Genomic DNA, 20,002 nt, shown 5'->3' with positions numbered 1-20,002 from the left:
GTGAGTGCTGTAATCTCATTGGTCAGATCTGTTGAATCAGGAAGTACTCTGGCATAAACAGGGCTGTACTACCTCCATGAGGCATGTCGCCTACTTATGTTTCACATTGATAGTGGAGAGTAAATGAACAGTAGGCTTACTGCTAAATGCAAAACACTCACTAAAATACACCTGCAAACATAGAGCAACTTATGCATGTTTTGAGAGTGTTTGTGTTTAAAAAGGCTAAATAGTTCTGTACTGCTTCAAGTTCAGACAATGTTTGCATCAAATAATGGGTTCCAAAAAGAGATTAAATATTTTTCTAAACAGTTTAGAGAATAAGGAACTGTACTATACTGAATTGGAGACGCAACATTTGTGTCGCCTGTTGATTCTTTTTTGTCCTATACCACTTGTCCAAGGATTTTGTTGGTTTAAAACGGTGAAGGAAGTTTGTATCTGATAAAATAATAATTTGATGTTATTGTATTATATTCATATTATGTTTTATGTTCATTCTATGTCTACTTTTATGTGAAGTCAGTGCATGTGATTTCCCTATTGTACAGCACTTTGAGCTGCTTTACAAATAAAGGTTTTTATTATAGAATTAAAATAACATTTTGCATACTGATTTTATATAAGACAATGGCTTATTCAATGCAATGCAGTTTGCACCAGGCAAACTGGCACTGCATAGAGTACTCTGCTGTAGAAAGAAGTGAGAACAATCTATTTCTTTAAGTTTTCACTGATATTATTCAAATGAAAAACTGTACACCTGCACCATATCGGGCCAATATTCCCCAAATGTTTTATGTTGGAATGCTATAGTGCTAGAAGTAATTTACATTTACTTGGTAAGGAAGTTTTAGATAAATGTAGAAGGAAGTAAAGGAAGGACAGAAGGAAAGGAAGAGGGGAGAAATAAACACTAATCTAATTTATTGTTTCTTACATGTTTTAACCTTTGATCCTTATTCATTCTTTAAGAATCCGTGCTGCAGTGCTGCTGTTTTAAACTCCCACTGTCATATGGAATATAACTTGCTTTCACTGTACATCATTTTATTATTATTTTTGTTATATACTATATGAAGTCTCACGCTCTTTTGCGTGGCTATATTTTAATCTATGAGCAGCTTTGATATTGAAATTAAATCTGGCACTTAAAGGACAACAATACACAATGTAGAGTTTTCAGTAACTTAACGGGTCCTTACTGGCCTGCTGGAGATTTCGACAGTCTTTGGCCTGATTCCCAGAATGCCATGTTTTGTTGCTCCTGACACTCCCATCTCTGCTCGCTATGGGCCGGTAGACTGTAGTGAATGTAAGGCTTTTTGTCTCTTCACGTCTCAAGAGTAATTCTCAGTGTCTCCTTCCTCATGTGAAATATCATTATTTCGAGTTTAACCAGTCTGATTAGTTGAGGGACACACTGGAACCACTTGAAATCCTAGACATATAATGATTTTCCCCCACAACAACAGCAAAGAACTTTTATCATGACATCACATGGTAGGCATGCTTGTACAGGTTGTCTGTCGGTGGCACCAAAGTGACATGTTAAGTCTTTGTTTCAGCAGGTGTAACTGCTAAAAAAAACGTAGCAGTAGTATCCTGTGGTGTGAGGTGTTTGTGGGTCTTCTACCAAGCCAGTGGCAAAAACTGTTCCTTACGCGACACTTCTCAGTGAACTTTAGGGAAAGGTTAGATTCACGGCTCAGTTATCCCTTTTTTGGCAGGTCCCGTCCTGTGGTGTATGGGTTACCTTGAAAGGGATTACTGTAATCTGATTACAAAGAAAACGTGATCGCTTAAAGAAGGCTGGTTTTGAAGGCAAAAGGTTATCAGTTTACAATGTGTTAAATACCATGGGTGTATCATGTACCATGGCTTCATTATTTTTCACCTTTTATAGCTAATTATGCATGAATGTTTCATTATTTAACAAAGCCTATAAAACCATTCAGATAATAAAGAACAAAATTGGAGGAATTGTAGTCGTAATGAAAGGCAATATGTACGTTAAACCTCACTACTGACGTTGTTTCATTGACATGCTGCTTCCTCATTCTGTGAGAAAGGGTCTACTTCGTCAGCTATGTTTTCTTGTGTGATATCTTGTCTGACATGTTTTTATTTTTTTTTGTCACACCCTTTGCACTCTGTAATTTTCCACTGTCGCAGTTCAAATGACTCGATAATATTCTTCCAAAGAGGTGACGAGCGCTGTCACAGTGGGTTTATTCAATCATCAGTTCAAACCATTACCAGAATGAGCCATCTCGTATCTGACACCTCAGGGGAAAATCATTAGTATGGAATGTCAATTCTTCCAAATGTTAAACTTTATTTCCCATAAAAAACTTATAATTTGAGTTGTTTTCTCTTTTAAGTCAAAATCTACATCCAGTCTACTTGAAGCTGCCCAGAAAAGACAAATAAGAACTAATTATTGAGTGTTATAGATTTGTATTTTGGGTCCCATGAAAGGGAAATCAATGATTGACACATATTTATTTCTACTAATATTTAGTATCATCCATTTGGTCAAATTTATAAAATATATAGAGTGTCTCCTGCTTTGTTCCAACACTTAATCTGCAACACACAGATGTTTGTACGTGTATGAAGCAAGGCAGCGCTGTAAAAGATAATCTCATCATGACAAGTCTTTGGATAGGGAAGAAAAAAAAGACATAATTGGATAATGAAAACAAATATATATTACTAAAACACCACACTAAAATGATATCTAAACTCCATTATTAAAAAACACAGTGCCACTGCCATCTACTGGTTGTGCCAGTTGGTGAGACACTTGTAGTGTAGTCATGGCAACATACAGGACTGACATGCATTTAAGAATATCAAGAAATAAGCTGACACTGTTCTCTTTTACTAAACGGGTTGAGGTTTTATAAGACTGTGACAAACATTAAGACATGATTCCGCTTTTCGCTGCTCACCATAGGGAACATGCAGTTTTTCATTTTGCAATCTTTTCATGGAGAGGAAGTTGAAAGCATGACTGTTGTCACTAGTGGGATAGCAGGACAGTTGTTTTCTAATTTGTCACATACGTTTTGGATTCTATGACTTCAAAAGGAACTGTAATTTGAGGTGATTTATACACAACTGTTGTGTTACACGAGTTCACAATCGGACTGTATCAGACATGTTACTGCTTACCAAAACAAAACAACACAGCAAGATTGAAAAGTTTCGTGTGGTGTGGTGTGTGAAATATTTGTCTGCGGCAAAAATGTAAAATGCAAAATTTGACTGACGCAACCACCACATTACCAGATACAAACCTACTGTGTTCTGTTCCCACACTTACAGGCAATACAAAAAAGGGTTACACAGAATCAATGACATAATCAATACTTCCCTTTTTTGGGATCAACAAAATGACAAAATAAAAAGTATTTTGCATATAGAGTTATTTATTGTACAATTTATGAATACTATATGGAATAAAGTACACACTATATGATATTTTTATAAATATATGTTCACCATTTAAAAAACAAACATGTCAAACTTTTAGAAAACAAACAAAACTAGGTAATTTACAGGGTTGGCAAAGTATTGGACAGATAAACTCCGACTTCCTGTTTTTCTGTGTTATAATTTCATACACAATGAGCTTCATTTCAGGCACAACATCCTCTACAATAAAATACATACAATATACACATTAATATATACACACAGCACAGACACTACATACATGTTCAATATCAGGACGGATTATTTTCGCACATTTTTATTAATATGTCAATCTGGTCTTTTGACTCAGACATACACTGAGAACTGTTGGTAGGGTTGCTCTGTCTCTTGGACACAAAGGACAACTCTTTATTGCCCTCACCTGGGGAGGTGCTGGAGATATGGCGGAAGAGCTTCTGGATGCCGGTGTCACGCAGGGAACTCCTGAAGGAGCGAGCCGCGAACATGTAGAGGATGGGGTTAACAGTGCTGCTGATGAAGACCATGGCTCCAGCGATGAAGGCCATGGTGCTTCTAATGCTCTCCAGATTCGCTGCTGCGTCTGGGCGGGAGGTTTCAATGGCCAGGATGATGAGTGAGAGGAGATTTCCTAGGTGATGAGGCGTCCAACAAATGGCAAACACAACTACGACACTGGCGATCAGGACTGTGGACTTGCGCTTGGACTTGAAGGTCATTTGAGTAATCCGGCTGCATAGGCAGCCATAGCAGACCACAAGGATAAAGAAGGGTACTATGTAGCCCACCAGTGTCTCCAGCAACACAAACACCAGCTCCTGGATCACAGAAGTGTACTGCCGGTACAGACAGTGTTCCTTACCAGAATCCTTCCCTACAACCTGAGTTGGGATGACAGGTATGCTGAACAAGAATGCCACCGTCCACAGAACCAGCAGAACTTTATTCAAAGCTCTTTTCCTCTTCCAGCCAGCTGAGGCAAAGGGATAGCGCACGGCCACAAAGCGCTCCACACTCATGAGGGTAATGAGGAAAACGCTGCTATACATACAGGCGTTGATCATGAACACCATGGCTTTGCAGCAGGCTTCTCCAAACACCCAGTAGTGGGCCAGGGAGTATATCCAAAGAGGCAGTGTGATGAGGACCAGCAGGTCCGCAGCAGCCAGGTGCAGGATGAGCACCACAGTGTGGGAACGCTGCTTGACGTGTCTCAGGATAGTCCAGATCACCAGCAGGTTCCCCGGAGCTCCGACCAGGAAGGACAGGACCCAGGATCACACAAGCCACCGCTGTCCCGCCGTCAAACTCCTCAGGGGCCATTTCCTCTGAAGAAGAACGCTCAGTCGAGTTGTTCATGCTGCAAGTGTATGTGCTGAGAGTGGCGTCTGCATGAAAAGAAAAACAAAGTGCTGTACAAGCAAATTTTCACTTCCCTTTAAGAATAGACAGCACAGGAAAGGGGTTTCCTCACAGGGCTATTTGAGACGCAGAGTGGTGATTCATGCAAGCGTCATATATCCGTTTTTTTTTTTAACTTAGGTCATGGATTAAAAGTAGGTAAGTAAAAGTCAAACAAAAACCTACAAAACAGAAATAGAAATAAACATAATAACATCGACCAAGGCAGTTTAATGAGAATCTGTATGAGGACAGTTAATGAAACTTCCATGATAAACTAAATTTGGACGGATTTACTGAAATGATGTGACTCATAGCTTTATCTGATTTGTGTGATTAAGTATTTTACTCAAAATGGAAGAATTTGTTTTCAACCCACTTACGAGCAAAAATATTTACGATATGACTATGACTATCTGTGAATATGGGTTATGTGGAATAATTGCTCCATTTTCAGTAAATATATTATGTTTTTTGGCTTTTTATTATTTATCTTAAATGCCATTATTAGGGTATATTTTCCCCAAAGAGGCAAGAAATCTAGTCAAGTTGTTCTGCATTAAATCAAAATAAGAGAAAATTATAAACAAATCAAGTTTTAATCAACACAAATGTAATAAACGTTTCCAAGAAACATTGATCTAGAGGGAACCTATGGCTCGCGAGCCATATATGGCTCTTTCGATGAGAAACTGCGCAAAGCAACCAGTAGACCAGGGGTGTCAAACTCAATCAGAGAGGGCCAAAATTAAGGCATCGTTTCGGGGGTGAAGCTTGGAAACTGTGCAGCGCCCACACAGTCATACTTTGCCTTGAGTGTGTCGTTACACTGGAGGTCAGTCAGCTCCATTTGGATGTTCACATGTGCTGTTTCCATGTCAACTGCAAACGGATTGCTGAGCAGTTCATGCGCAGTCGGGAACACAGCGGTGGAGATGGTTTGTCAGTGTTTGGAAACACTAGTGACCAAAGTTTCCTTGCTGCACCTGAGTCTCCCACAGGCAGCTTGGCACTCACTGCATCATACATGTCCGTGATCACATGCCCCTGAAGCTGCAGGTTTAACAGTGAGATGCTTCGTTATGTCGCACGAACAGGCCAGCTCACATCGTCCCAGAGATCTGTGCTGTGTTTCCCTTTGCTTCCAAAAACAGCCAGAATTCCTCACGCAACTCGAAAAATCTATTCAGCACTTTCCCTCGACTGAGCCATCGCACCGCCATGTTCAGAATGTATCTCCTCAGGAAAAGACTTACATTGACTATTATAAAGTTTCCTGTCTGTGTTACGGTGCTTATTACATGTTCCATCTCCAGAGCTTTACAACACAGCGCTTCCTGGTGTATGATGCAGTGATACACCGTCAGCTCACCTGCACAGTTCTCCCGCTGCATCTTCTCCCGCATCCTGCACTAATCCGCTCTTTTCATCACATCGCATGCTCCCATCCCGTCAGTTTGTCCCGGGGCAGCTTCATTTCATTCACACATTTAGATACTTCCTCAAATATGTATTTTCCCGTGGTTGTGCCATGCATTGATTTAATTGCCAGTTATGATAGAAAAATGATATTTTCTCGCGGGCCGGATATAATTGTGGCCTTGAGTTTGACACCCGTGCAGTAAACACAGAAACGTGCACATAAATTAGATAAATAACATAAGCATTTAGTTTATTGAATAAAAGAGCACCTGTTCAATGTGAAAAGTGAGTTGTGAATATTAAATTTAAAAAAATCAGAGGGGGGCACAGACAATGGTAGGGGAAACACTGATACCGCTTTTAGTACTCGGAGACGTGATATACTTAAAACTCAATTTTATTAAATAAATGGCTCTCAAGGAAATACATTTAAATATATTTGGCTTTTATGGCTCTCTCAGCCAAAAAGGTTCCCGACCCCTGATCTAGAGGTATTTCGTCAGAAAACAGTTGCCTCAGTAATTGTAATACATAAAACACATTACACAATACAGGAACTTATTCATTTTCAAGTTGTGAACAATAGAGCAATAAATTAACATCCAAATTGAAAAACAAATAAAGATTGCAGTCATGAGTTTACTTGCATTGACATCCAAACATAAATGTTAAACAAAGATAGGAGAGTAAGGTATGTGTCAATGATGTCATCGCATTGTTTAACATGTGACACACAGGCTTTCTAAGCCTTAGATCATATACAGTCCTTCATAGTAAAGTATAGTCCCTTGATTAACTCCAGAAGACGAATGTCACATTTACCCGTCGTCACAATTTCAGCGATTCAGTCTTTTTCAGAGACAGACATCAGCTCTACTTGTGTATGTGCTGCCCTCTGGTCTGGTTGTACTACCAGCTCTCTGAGTTTGTTGGCGTGAGTGGCCATTTCCTGAAACAGCCTGACCAGTCGGGACTGCTCCAAACTCCCTCGTAAGTTCCTCGCGAAGAGGACGTATAACACAGGATTCACTGAACTGCTGACGAAAACAAGGGCACCAAAGCTAAAGACAAGACTCTCCTGCGCACAGTCATGTTCTGTGCCTGATCCTAGGATGCACACCAGATCAATAATGTTGACGATATGGTAAGGCAACCAGCAAAGCATGAAGGCTATCACCACGATGTGCACAAGAACCATGGATTTATGTTTGGAGTTGAAACTCATTTTCCTGAGCTGGGCAGCTACGAGACAGTAACAGATACTGAGAATGAGAAACGGAACTACAAAGCCCCCGAAGGTCTCCAGACACAACAAGATGATAGCTTGAGTCACAGAGCTGAATTCTTTGATAAAACACTGCTCAGTTCCATCGCTTTCATCCACAGGCTGGGTCAGTACAGCAGGCACTCCTAGAAGCAAAGCAAGGAGCCACAAAAGTGCGAGACATTTGTTCATAAGGCTCTCAGTCTTCCATTGCATCATCACAAATGGATGACAGATGGCTAAATAGCGTTCCACACTCATGAGGGTGATGAAGAAGATGCTGCTGAACATGCACACACTGACAATGTACACCAGTGCCTTGCAGCAGGCTTCTCCAAACACCCAGGTGTGTACCAGGGAGTATATCCAAAGAGGCAGTGTGATGAGGACCAGCAGGTCCGCAGCAGCCAGGTGCAGGATGAGCACCACAGTGTGTGAACGCTGCTTGACGTGTCTCAGGATAGTCCAGATCACCAGCAGGTTCCCCGGAGCTCCGACCAGGAAGGACAGGCCCAGGATCACACAAGCCACCGCCGTCTCGCCGTCAAACTCCTCAGGGGCCATTTCCTCTGAAGAGGAACGCTCAGTCGAGTTGTTCATGCTGCAAGTGTATGTGCTGAGAGTGGCGTCTGCATGAAAAGACAAACATAGTGCTGTACAAGAAAATCTTCACTTCCCTTTATGGATACATTGACGTTTTCTCACAAGACCGTTCGAGAGTGACAGGATAGTGAAAGTGATCTGAAAGTGATACTGTCGATCTGCTGTCATTCCAAATAACTTTCTGTTTCTATTCTGTGGCCATAGTTCATCTATCAACTTTATTACTTATATGGAAGAGTTTAACATTTATTTGACTGCCATGGAATGATTTACTTTATTTACTGCATGGCAACAAAAGGAGTCAAATGTCTTTTAGATTTCAATCATTGACTAAATCTGCTTTTTATTTTTATTGTTTTGTGACGGGTGGATCCAGATTCCTGGGCATTACTGCCACCTTCTGCTCGAGAGTGTGCATCAGAAACAAACTTTTTAAATAGTAATAATAATAATTTGTTTTGTTAGTTCCTACATTTGCTACCTGAAAGAACTTCACAGGAAGTGACTAGCTGCTGAACAACAGCCTATTTGTAATAATCAATAATACAATTCAATAAATACATTAAATCACCTAAAAGCAGGTTATTTCTTTCTCTTTTCCACAGAATTACGACCATTAGCAGACACCGACCGTTGCATAACCACCTCTGCTTGAGAAACAAACATTATGAAGCACAATGGAATATATCATTGGACTGACCACTGCTGCAATAGTCCAGCTGAACTGAAATGAAGGCAGGAATTGTTTTCTCCTTATCCAAAAACCTTTTGAGTAATCTAGTTTTGACATGATTCATATATTTCTGAGATGGCAGAGACAACTCTGTGCCTGTGTCCGTACTGTCCCATCCTTACTCTCCCCCAACAACCTTTGCAATTGCATTTGTAACAACACATTCACACACTTTGGACTCTCTGTCAACTCCATTTATTGCATGAACCATTTGAATAGTTAATTATTACCATCACTTGCCTTTACTTTAATTATTCCCGAGCCCAGAACATTGTATGAAATATTTGATTATGGAATAATTGCTCCAATTATGACTACATTTTAGTTCAGCATAATTATTCTAAAGAGATTCTTTGGCTTTTTATTATTTATCTTAAATGCCATTATTAGGGTATATTTTCCCCAAAGAGGCAAGACATCTAGTCAAGTTGTTCTGCGTTAAATCAAAATGAGAGAAAATCATAAACAAATCAAGTTTTAATAATCAACAATGTAAATGTAAATACAGGGGCAGAAGATGACAAACCACCAGTGGGAGGGACTGTGGTAGCTTTTGACATTTTTGAAATTAAGGCAATACATAAAAGTGCAGATTTAGTGTGTGAGTTGTCTAGTTATATAATGAATGTAAATACAGGTAGACCTACTACGGGGTAATACCATAGGGTAGCCTCATACAGGTTCTGCAGTTGCATTTCCTACACAAACACACTTCAAATGTCCTACTGCTGATGTGTGGCAGCAAGATCAGGAGATAAAGGAAGTAATTTGCATTAAACATAAAGAGAGTATTGTGAGAAATAGGGGAGGAAATGACAAAAAAAGAAAAGATAATGACTAGATTAGGAGTGTTTTTGATAAAGAAAAGGGACATGATGAAAGTGATGATAAGATTACGGCCAACAGGATCAGGATTAACCTTAATCCTACCAACTGGGGAACCTGCACGCCCCTGAGGTATAGTTGTTGTCTCATCTCACAGGTGCTTTATTCTATCATTTATTGTTCATTGCTTGTGTGTGTGTGGTGGAGGTGGACATGGCAGCATGTGTTTGATCAGCTTCCCAGGAGAACAGTTGATGGAACAAATGTGAACTAACTCCAGAAGAGGGCAGTGAAACTGTTCAACCACAGAAGAAGAAGAAGTCTCTCTCAGTCAGCTGCCTTGTCGATTAAATAAAAACATGACGATGTTGACAACTACGACGCTCTCAGTGCAGCTGCACTAAAAGTACAACACTGAATACAACGAGGGACATTGGATATTGTGTTTGACTACATTTAAAAAAGAGTGTAAGTGACGATTTAATACGAGCTTGTTGTGTGGTGCTTAACAGTCGCTAGCTACGTTGCTAGTGTTAGCTAAAAGCAAGCTAGTATTAGGTAACGTTAGCCATGTAAATAGCTAATGTTACAGGGCGTGAACTGCTATTATTTAGCGTTACATGTATAACGTTATAGTTACTAGAGTATTAATGTTAGCCAGTTTGATAGCTAGGCATCAGTTGTCCTGTTTTGCTGATTTAACATTTGACGTGTCACTAAAGACAGTCCAGTCCAGGAGTACCTTTCCCAACTACTGAGCTAACGTGAAGTTAGCCTCGTTTGACAACTGACAGTAACGTACGTTAACATATCCAGCTAGCTAATGTCAGTCTTCTAACTTCTTGGAAACAAGCAAGAACATTGCGTACGCATGTTCAATTTTCAAAATCATTACTAAATAAGTTGTTAACAAGACTTAGCAACGAACCTATGCTAACACTTTTGTATGTATTTTGCGAAATTAATGTCTCCGCAACCATCGTTAGCTAGCTAACTCACTTCCGCTCTCACAGGTTGTTTGAATTCTTGGATCGGGGACAAAACACCATTTTCATAAGTTGAGAAGAGGACCGTAAACACTGCAATGCCTCTGCTGTTTTTGGAGAGGTTTCCCTGGCCCAGCCTGCAGACCTACACCGCCCTGAGTGTGGCTTTGCTTGCCGGCAGCATCTTTAGTGCCTACACCACTGTGACAGATCCAGGCTTCGGAGTCTTGGAAGCTGATGAAACACCAGCTGCTCCTGATGTGGATCTTGAACATCTAAACAATGATATTACTAACACAGAATTAGGCAACTACTGTCCTGTGGTATCTTGTCACTGACAGTCTCTTTGTATGGGTGAGTGTCATCCAGTGTATGACTTTAAATGGCTTGATAAGATGATGTTTGATCTTACAAAAAACTACATTTTCACTTTATTCTCTGTACTCCTTTTAGGTCTTGGTCAACACATTCTGCTGCTCTTTGATGTTAATTGCTAAAATGATTCAGTATATTGTGTTTGGCCCGCTCAGAGTCAGCGAGAAGCAGGTGAGTCTGCATCTAGGACTGAGTTAAAGGTATAATATGTAACATTTCTGCCATTAAAAGGTCGAAAAACTTGAGTTGTGTACTTGGATTATCCATAATGTTTCCAACGATTTTCAAACCTAGTGAAATATGTCATTTTTATCAAGGGATCATTATGTTTGATTGCCTGTAAAGGCGGTGTATCCCCATTAACTTTCTTGTCCAATTCTAAGCCACATTTTTACGATACAATTTATTGATCTTGCTTATTTGTTAACCGGATAAAGGATTTTAGTCATTGGACATCTGGATCTTAAGTTATCGTAGAAACAAGCTGAGCCCTCTGTCCACAGGGGAAATACTATTTCCTAACTTGAAACTGCTTTATTTAGTAGTTTTACTCACTTGATCTGTTTGACACATGAAAGATTCTTAACCGGGAGAAGCTGACTGCAAAGACAAACTCCCATGATCCCATGCTACTTCACAACGCCACCAAACTCCGTCTTTTGTTATTGTTTTGATAATGAGAAATGCATCTAATGTGCTCATTTGTGTTTATTCCTCAGCACCTGAAAGATAAGTTCTGGAACTTCATCTTCTACAAGTTCATTTTCATCTTTGGCGTATTGAACGTGCAGACGGTGGAGGAGGTGGTCATGTGGTGTTTGTGGTTCTCTGCGCTGGTCTTTCTCCACCTCATGGTGCAGCTCTGCAAAGACCGATTTGAATATGTAAGTTTTTATAAACAACACCATTGTGTTTCAATTCCTTCTAGTGCCCTTAACCATGGTTTAAGACTTGACCTTGTATTGTAATCTAGAGCAGGACAATATACCAAGTGTATTTAATTATTGCTATTATAAATCAGTTATTATTACAAATACACTCATCACAATTTTCCAAAACTGAGAATAGCTACAACAACTAATGATATTGTACAAGATGTTTACAATTAACAGAAATAACGTTAGAGCTTTTTCACAAAAGTGTACGTTTAGAGCAAGTTTAGTCTGTTTCTTTGCTCTGAGATATAATAGATGGGCCTAAATGTCCCTGTATGAGACCTGCTCTCTATTTATGTTACTCTGTGAACCCGATATGGAGGTAACCAGAAGCCTGTCAAAGGACGACACCTGCATGCACGGCACTTATTGAAAGTAGCTTTGGACAAAAAGCGTCAGCTAAATGTAATGTACTTTCAAATTTTATAAAGTGTATTTTTTTTATTTTAAAGGTGTGGGTAGCGTCCCCAAAGGTCTGAGAGTAACAGTACTCTCCTCAGCTCTGGATCTATATATAGTTTCTTGTACTGGCATGTGAGGTGGCTGATTGACACGCTCTTGTATCAGATTATGCTCTGCAAGACGGGGTAAACAAAATATCAAATTTAATCAACCTCCTCTCAAGCAATGACATTTAAATGGGCATTAAGTAGATATGCTGCCTGTGATGTAATGCTGACTGGCTTTGTGTGTGTGTGTGAGTGAATGTCCTGTGGTGTGTGTGTGTGCTGTGTTGTGTGTGTGTGTAACTGTTTTCAAGTCTTTGTTTCTCAGCTTTGACTTTAGATATGCATTTACACATGTTTGGTGGAAGTTTGTCAGTTGTGTTCGCTCAGCTGTCTTCCTTCCTGCTCCCTCTTTCTGTGGGTTTAGCTTTTTGGGTCAGGATGACGCTTGTAGGTTAAACGGCTGATGATGATGATGATGATGATGATGATGATGGTATATAGTGTTGTCATTGTGCTGGGGGAAACTTGTGGTATTATAGCTTTACAGAATTACTGTTATATGTTTTCTTGTGAAGTGATGAATGGTACTCTTTCTACTACAGACAATGTTAGCTCTCAGTTTACAGTCTTATGCAATGTTTTGCCAGTACATATATGCTTTTTTTTTTTGGGGGGGGGGGGGGGGGGTTGTGTGTGAGGAGTCTATTGATTTTAAAGGGTTGTGTCAAATTTGAAAAAGTTGAAAGGACATGTTTCCTTTGATTTAGGAATAATCCCCTTTTTTAAATGAGTTGTTGCAGATATTGTATACATGCCAGAATAATCTACTAACTAATACTTACAACTTGTCAACTTTATTTGTATAGCCCGGCTATTACATACAATGTCTTAGTGGGCCCACATGAACTTCCCCAACCAGCACAAGATCTCGAAGAAGACAAGGAAACCCTCAGGCATAATGAAAGGGAGAAACTTTGCGTGAGGCACAATTCACTCATAATTCACGTTTTCTTCCCTACAGCTGTCTTTCTCACCCTCCACTCCCATGAACAGCCACGTACGGGTGCTTTGTCTGCTGGTCTCCCTGCTGTTGGACTGCTGTGGGCTGGCTGTGGGCTGTGGTGGTCTGATGGGAGCTTCCCATGGCATGCACACCTTCAGCTTCATGGCAGCAGAGGTGAGAACTTGGAGCCTCAACTGTATACAAATGGGTTCCCGATGTGGGGACAAAGGCATGATGGTTGTGGACTGTTTGTATAATGTAAGCTTTTGGTTAAATCAGTGTATTTAACATGCTTATGGGTAAATCCGTGTTTCATGTAAACACTGTAAACCTCTTTCATGGTCAAACAATTGGACATTAAAGCTTGAAAAGCACCTGTGGTCATTAATTACAGTAATAATGCATTTAATGTAGGTGTACCAGTTCCAGGGCTCCAGTATTGTGCATGCTGGTTTACCGGGGCTCTGGAATCATCCCTAATGTTTTCAGCTACAACTGCTTTTGTTTCTGCTATGACAAGCCAAAATGTCTACTGTGGACAAAGGCTTATTTATATGATACAGAAGCTCCTGAAGTCTCAAAGGGAATATGTTTTTAGAGTCTCTGCACCATTCTTTAGCTCAAAATACTCCTCTCATTTCCTTCAGATGGTTCTTTTTTTTCACCCACAACTGAAATGTCCATGTCTGCATGGAAAACGAATTCACCTGTGTCCTTTTTTTCTCCCCAGTGTCTGCTGGTGACTGTGCGCACTGGGCATGTCATCATGCGGTAAGTCCCTTCAAAGCTTCCTTACACATGCATGCACGTGAGCATACTGCAGCAGTACGGATGACCTAGCCTGTGCAGATTTAGAATCCGGAGCTAATGTTAGCCTCCCCATTTGTTTTTCTCTGGTTCCATTACAGCAGTGTGAAAGGCTTCTTTGTCCCTAAGAGAGTGGTTGGGATTATACAAACAGCATAAACAACTCTAATCAGCTGTGGCGCACATAGATACTTATAGATTAGTCTAACATTAAAACATACAAACTGTGTTCAGGCACATAGCAACGTAGTGTTTGTTGAAACGAACTGCGCGTTACTTTAACAATAGTTACCTTAGTTTGTGTTTGACTACACACAATAGCGCTTCTTATTTTCAACCAAGCATATTGACATAAAGCTATTTAAACATACTTTTACACCATCTTTGCATTATGAATTTCCAATCCTAAAATAAATGCTGCGTCATCCAGCACACTGTCTTAATATCACCGGTGTTTCGTGGCCTGATAGATTTGTGCGTGTCCTCCTCAGATATTCTATTCATCTGTGGGATCTGAACCATCCCGGGACCTGGGAGAATAAGGGAACATATGTCTATTACACAGACTTCGTCATGGAGCTGGCGATGCTCTTCCTGGACCTGATGCACCACATCCACATGCTGGTAAGACACAGAGGGAACATGTGGAACACGTGTGGTCATGTGATCATTTAGTCCGTCCCTGTCTCTTTTCCACTCGCTTAATCTTTTCGCCTTCATGTCTCTCATTAGCTTTTTGGAAACATCTGGCTTTCCATGGCAAGCTTGGTTATCTTCATGCAGCTGCGCTATCTCTTCCATGAGGTCCAGCGGCGTGTCCGCCGACACAAGAACTACCTTCGGGTCATCAACAACATGGAGGCCAGGTGATAATAGATTTTTGATTTAATCGTTTTCCCCTTTTTTTTTACCTCATAGTGTTGTGGTTCTCTGTTTGTGTAATTCCACTGTTTCTAATACATCCAATAATCATTACTTGTTTCATCATTATTTGTGTGTTCTCTTGAACTTTTGTTTTTGCAGATTTGCAGTTGCTACTGCAGAGGAGCTGACGGCTAATGATGACGATTGTGCCATCTGCTGGGATACCATGTTGACGGCACGCAAACTACCCTGTGGCCATCTCTTCCACAAGTAAAGTGTTTTTGTTTTTTTAAATCAGCAATCCCTGCTTGGACTTTATTATGTAGTCCACGTACCTGTGGCTCCATACGTAGCCTAGATAAAAATGACTTGCAGCATAAAGATGGCTGAAGGAGAGACTGCAGCTTGAATCTTTAATGTGGCTCGTTCCCAAAGCAGACCTGACTGCAGAACTTAGCTTTTGTAATATTTTGTTTGGATGTGTATCTGCTGCCCTACTGTTTATAGCAGTGTGTTGAATATGTTCAGCTTTAGTAAGATGCCCTGCACAGATCCTAATGTTTAGCTACAGAAGACTTGAAATGAATTTCAAGTTTTATTCAGATAAATGTCGTAATAACATTTGCGAGTTGTGTCTGCGTGTTTTGTTTCTAGCTCTTGTTTGCGCTCATGGCTCGAGCAGGACACCTCCTGTCCAACATGTCGGACGTCCCTGAACATTAATGGGGACGGGGGCCCGGCGAGAGGCCAGCAGCAGGGCGGGGGCTTGGAAGACAACATCGGCCCAGCAGGAGCTGCTCCAGATGCCAGACCACATATCAACCACCACAATCACTTCTTCCACTTTGATGGTTAGTCTGTCGGACACAGATCTAAGAATGAATCTGGTTGTGGACGTTACTTTACATCAGACAGGCTGTGTATGACAGTGAATTATAAAGTCCATTCATTCTCTTACAGGATCTCGCATTGCCAGCTGGCTGCCCAGTTTCTCAGTGGAAGTAATGCACACCACCAATATCTTGGGCATTGCTCAGGCCAACAACTCCCAGCTCATGGCCATGGTGAGTTCATGTTTACAGTCTGATGAAAGTCGTGTTAGTTTTATGAGAGATGATACACAGATAGTAATTAGAGGCTAGGTATGTGTTTTTATGTTTTTCTACTTAATTTGCATAAAGCCAATTCTGCGTCACACTCTGCACTCCATGTCTATCTGTTTATGAGTAATCAGTTGCCTGGGTCGTGGACCATGACCCATATTTGATTTCCTGGTACATCTGTGCTGACATAGCGATAACATCTTTATTTAACCAACAGATTAACTGATCTGTTGGTTACAAGAGATGCCTTATATTATATTATATTATATTATATTATATTATATTTTACGCACACACACAAACGTGTATATATATATATATATACATATATACATACATACAGATTAACTTAGGATCTGTTGGTTACAAGAGATGCCTTATATTATATTATATTATATTATATTATATTATATTATATTATATTATATTATATTTTACACACACACACACACACACACGGTTTGTTTTAAAAATATCTAGTTTTAATTTCCACTTATGTTCTGCTCTTCCATCTCCAACAATCTTTCTCTAAATCATTTCTCTATTGCTCTCTTCATTTTGGATGTACCTTGTGGTCCTCAGGCCCATCAGATCCAGGAGATGTTCCCTCAGGTGCCCCCCTACCTGGTGATGCAGGATCTGCAGTTGACCCGCTCTGTGGAGGTCACCACTGACAACATCCTGGAGGGACGCATCCAGGTGCCTTTCCCAACACAGGTCAGTCAATTTGGGGTAAAATGTTAATAGAAGTGTCATTTTTCCTAAAGTCATTAATGACCTTGTGTTCATAACACAATTCTCTCATGTCAGTGCTTCCTGGCTTTCTGTTTCATGTTGATCACATTCCCTATGGTTGATGGTTTGGTTGAAAGGCAGAATGCAACATCTGTCACATATTCTGTCTGTGTTTCCTTTGTCAGGCCATAGAGCGTGCCCCTTCACAGTTGAACTCTGCGCCAGATGAGCAGGAAGGGTCCAGTGGAGCAGCTGAGCAGGGCCTCAGTGAGGCAGACAACATGGAGGTCAGAGGAGGTCGCTTCTCTAAGTCGGCTGAGGAGAGACAGAAGATGTTAAAGCAGAGGAAAGAAGAGATGATCCAGCAGGCACGCAGGTTGGGACAGTCAAACTGCTGGTTTTCTACCTCATAGAAAGTGGTGTTAAGCTATGTTTTATATTCAAAATAGGTTCAATTAAAAATTAAAAAAAGAAATCTCCTTGTTTTTGAAAATGAAAATAAAAAACGGTCAGGAGTGTGATCACACTAGATGTTTTCTGAAAATAGACCCTTCCTTGTGACACAAGTTAGTCTCGGCCTGTGAATCAAGGCGGACAAATAAAATGTTTAAAAGCCTTCTTTATTCGACTACCAGAATATCTGAAAGGTTACACAGAAATTATAAGTAGAACATTTGTTGCCTATTTCCTCCATTATCTTTCATTTTATTTTTCATCCCATGATTATACTGTATGTTTTTCATTACTTCCCTGTAGGAGATATCTGTACAATAGTCCAGAGGATCCGGATGAGGATTTACCTGGACTGGAGGAGGACACTGTTCCAGAATTGAACTTGACTGTGCTGAGACGTAGAACCATGGCGGCAGCTGCAGAGAGACGCATGCAAAACCAACAAGACCCCGCACCCTGATACGGATTGGTTTCAGCAGAAGAGTCTACCGCGTTATCATCCCAAGAGGCACAGACAGTGCTATTTCAAACCTGCCCCATTTAGTCAGTGGTCATCACCTATTCAAAACAATAATTAAAAAGCATTGCAAACATGGCCTTTGGACTGTTTTGGGCTGCCTTAATAAGGTGGGACTATTGCGTATGGCCTCTGCGTCACTGAGTATTTGGAGCGTTATATAAATTGATGGGTGCAAGTCAAGAAATGCAAGGTTGCATTGCCCTTTATTCATGTGCCACACATTGCAACCACCAGCTTCAGTAGGGAGTCAGTTTCTGCCATGATTAGGACTGGCTATCAAAAATGAGCATGCTTTGCATTCAGAAGAGTCTTTGAAGAGAGGGGTTTAAAGGTGTCATTACTAGTTAAAAGCTATTTGGGTCTTTGTTTTTCCTTTTTACCAGACTTTGTTTTCACTTGTTTTACTAAAGGCTGACAGCTACGTATTCTGAATGGAGAAACTCATCTGATGTATTTGTGTGTTTATTTTAAGAGTTTCAACTGTGAAATAACTGTAGGCAAAATAACATGTTTTTATTTCTTACCCGTGGAGTAAGAGAATGTCACTTTAGTATTGTTCAGCCTTTCTGTCAAATATGAATGTTCCTCTCAACATAATGCTGCAAACAAAGTGTTTTTTGACCCACATGGGTTGTTCTGTATTTAGTGTGTGTGTGAGATATCACCCATTGCAAAGCGTTTTGTTATTTAACACACAGTGGGCATGTACATCTTAGTTTTTCTAATACTGTTCGCTTGAGGTGCATAGGCAACACAGGGGATGTATTACATTTTGTACAAGTACAATGGGTGTCATCCTCTGAAAATGATCAGTTCTGTCTGAATAAGGAAACATTTTCTACTGAATATATCAATGGGGACCTTGGTCATCTGTGTCCACCATTTTGGAGTTTTGAGGGTATGTAGAAATTGTTAAGTCTGTGACTTGCTGACAGACTCATTCAAGAGGATTCAGCAGCAGCAAAACATCACGACTTGACAACAAATGCAGTTGCCTTTTGACTTTAATTCTAGATATTCAATTACCTGAATGACTAAGAGTCTTTATGAAAAAAATGTTTAGGGTGTTTTATTTGCGCGGCTTCTATCTACTCACATTGACGAGTGCCAATTCTAAATTCTTAGTACTGAGGAACTTAATCATCCTCTGCTTTCTTTCCCTCTAACTTAAGCCAACTCAAAGCCGACTCATCGAAAACAAAGAACTAACAAAGGCAAAAGATTTAAATCCTGTCAGTCACAAATACAAACTGCTGCTGCTGAAGCCGGAAGGTGGAAAGAACGTAAGCCAAGGTTCCTCCCTCCTCTTTATTGGTTTCCCGTCAATCAGGTCGGACCAGATACACCCGAGTCATTTGCACATAATTTTCGGTATTGTCAAATTTCAATGAGTCTAGCTGGTTGAGCCATATCAATGGACACAAATATGGAAACTGTTTATTTTAAGTGTTTAAATTTTTGTTATTACAGTGCGAGGGCAGTTTGGGGTGAGATGCGCATGAATCTAGACAAGTGCTTTTGTTTCCTTCCACTTTATCCCAAAGAACAGCCCACAAACTTCCACTAAAAGCTGTAGTGTTGTGATCTTTATTTTGTGTTTATTTTATTGCTCAAACGTTTTCACATTTTGGAAGTGTTGTAAGAAGATACAGTATAGGATTTTTGATTTCAGATTTCAATAAGTCAAAATGTAAAAAAAAAAAAGAAATTGGACAATTTAGTTTTTCATTCAGTAATTTAGCAACTCTTAATTAAAATGCCTGATTTATTTTCCTGGTTATTTTTCATAAACATTACTTTATTTAATCAAAACTGAAAGGCTTTTTGGACTGAGCTTTCCTGTATGTTTGTGCCTAATCCAAGAAGGGTTCAGTTATGGATAATTTATGTAAATGTAGTTTTTGTAAAATATGTTAATACAAAAGACTCAATAAACAGAGCTTCTACAGCTTTTTAACAAACTATAGTAATTTATGTCACTTTTGTTGATGCTTTGTGGATGTCATCTTGCCTTTGCCTCTGTTTTGTAAACACATAAAGGACGGGTATATACATTCAGGAT

General features: G+C 40.0%; 3 protein-coding genes across 3 annotated transcripts; 1 reads left to right on the top strand and 2 right to left on the bottom strand.

Moving 5' to 3' along the window:
* Positions 1–3,417: 3,417 nt before the first annotated feature.
* On the bottom strand, positions 3,418–4,836 carry LOC115004064 (leukotriene B4 receptor 1). Its single transcript, XM_029426067.1, is given in 2 exon segments — positions 3,418–4,730; positions 4,732–4,836. Coding segments are annotated over 2 exon segments (1,086 nt in total). The 5' UTR covers positions 4,822–4,836; the 3' UTR covers positions 3,418–3,734.
* Positions 4,837–6,664: 1,828 nt separating this feature from the next.
* LOC115004816 (delta-type opioid receptor-like) lies at positions 6,665–8,224 on the bottom strand. Its single transcript, XM_029426515.1, has one exon. It carries the CDS (start codon positions 8,147–8,149, stop codon positions 7,130–7,132), a length of 1,020 nt encoding a protein of 339 aa, XP_029282375.1. The 5' UTR covers positions 8,150–8,224; the 3' UTR covers positions 6,665–7,129.
* Positions 8,225–10,794: 2,570 nt separating this feature from the next.
* LOC115005512 (E3 ubiquitin-protein ligase AMFR-like) lies at positions 10,795–19,906 on the top strand. The gene is given in 14 exon segments (XM_029427364.1): positions 10,795–11,001; positions 11,003–11,050; positions 11,150–11,242; positions 11,791–11,955; positions 13,477–13,632; positions 14,189–14,229; positions 14,757–14,889; positions 14,998–15,131; positions 15,289–15,399; positions 15,784–15,980; positions 16,090–16,193; positions 16,815–16,949; positions 17,153–17,343; positions 17,724–19,906. Coding segments are annotated over 14 exon segments (1,872 nt in total). The 3' UTR covers positions 17,881–19,906.
* Positions 19,907–20,002: the final 96 nt, after the last annotated feature.

Source organism: Cottoperca gobio, chromosome 3, assembly GCF_900634415.1.
Source record: "Cottoperca gobio chromosome 3, fCotGob3.1, whole genome shotgun sequence".
NCBI lineage: Eukaryota > Metazoa > Chordata > Actinopteri > Perciformes > Bovichtidae > Cottoperca > Cottoperca gobio.
This window is presented reverse-complemented; position numbering and strand designations above follow the sequence as displayed.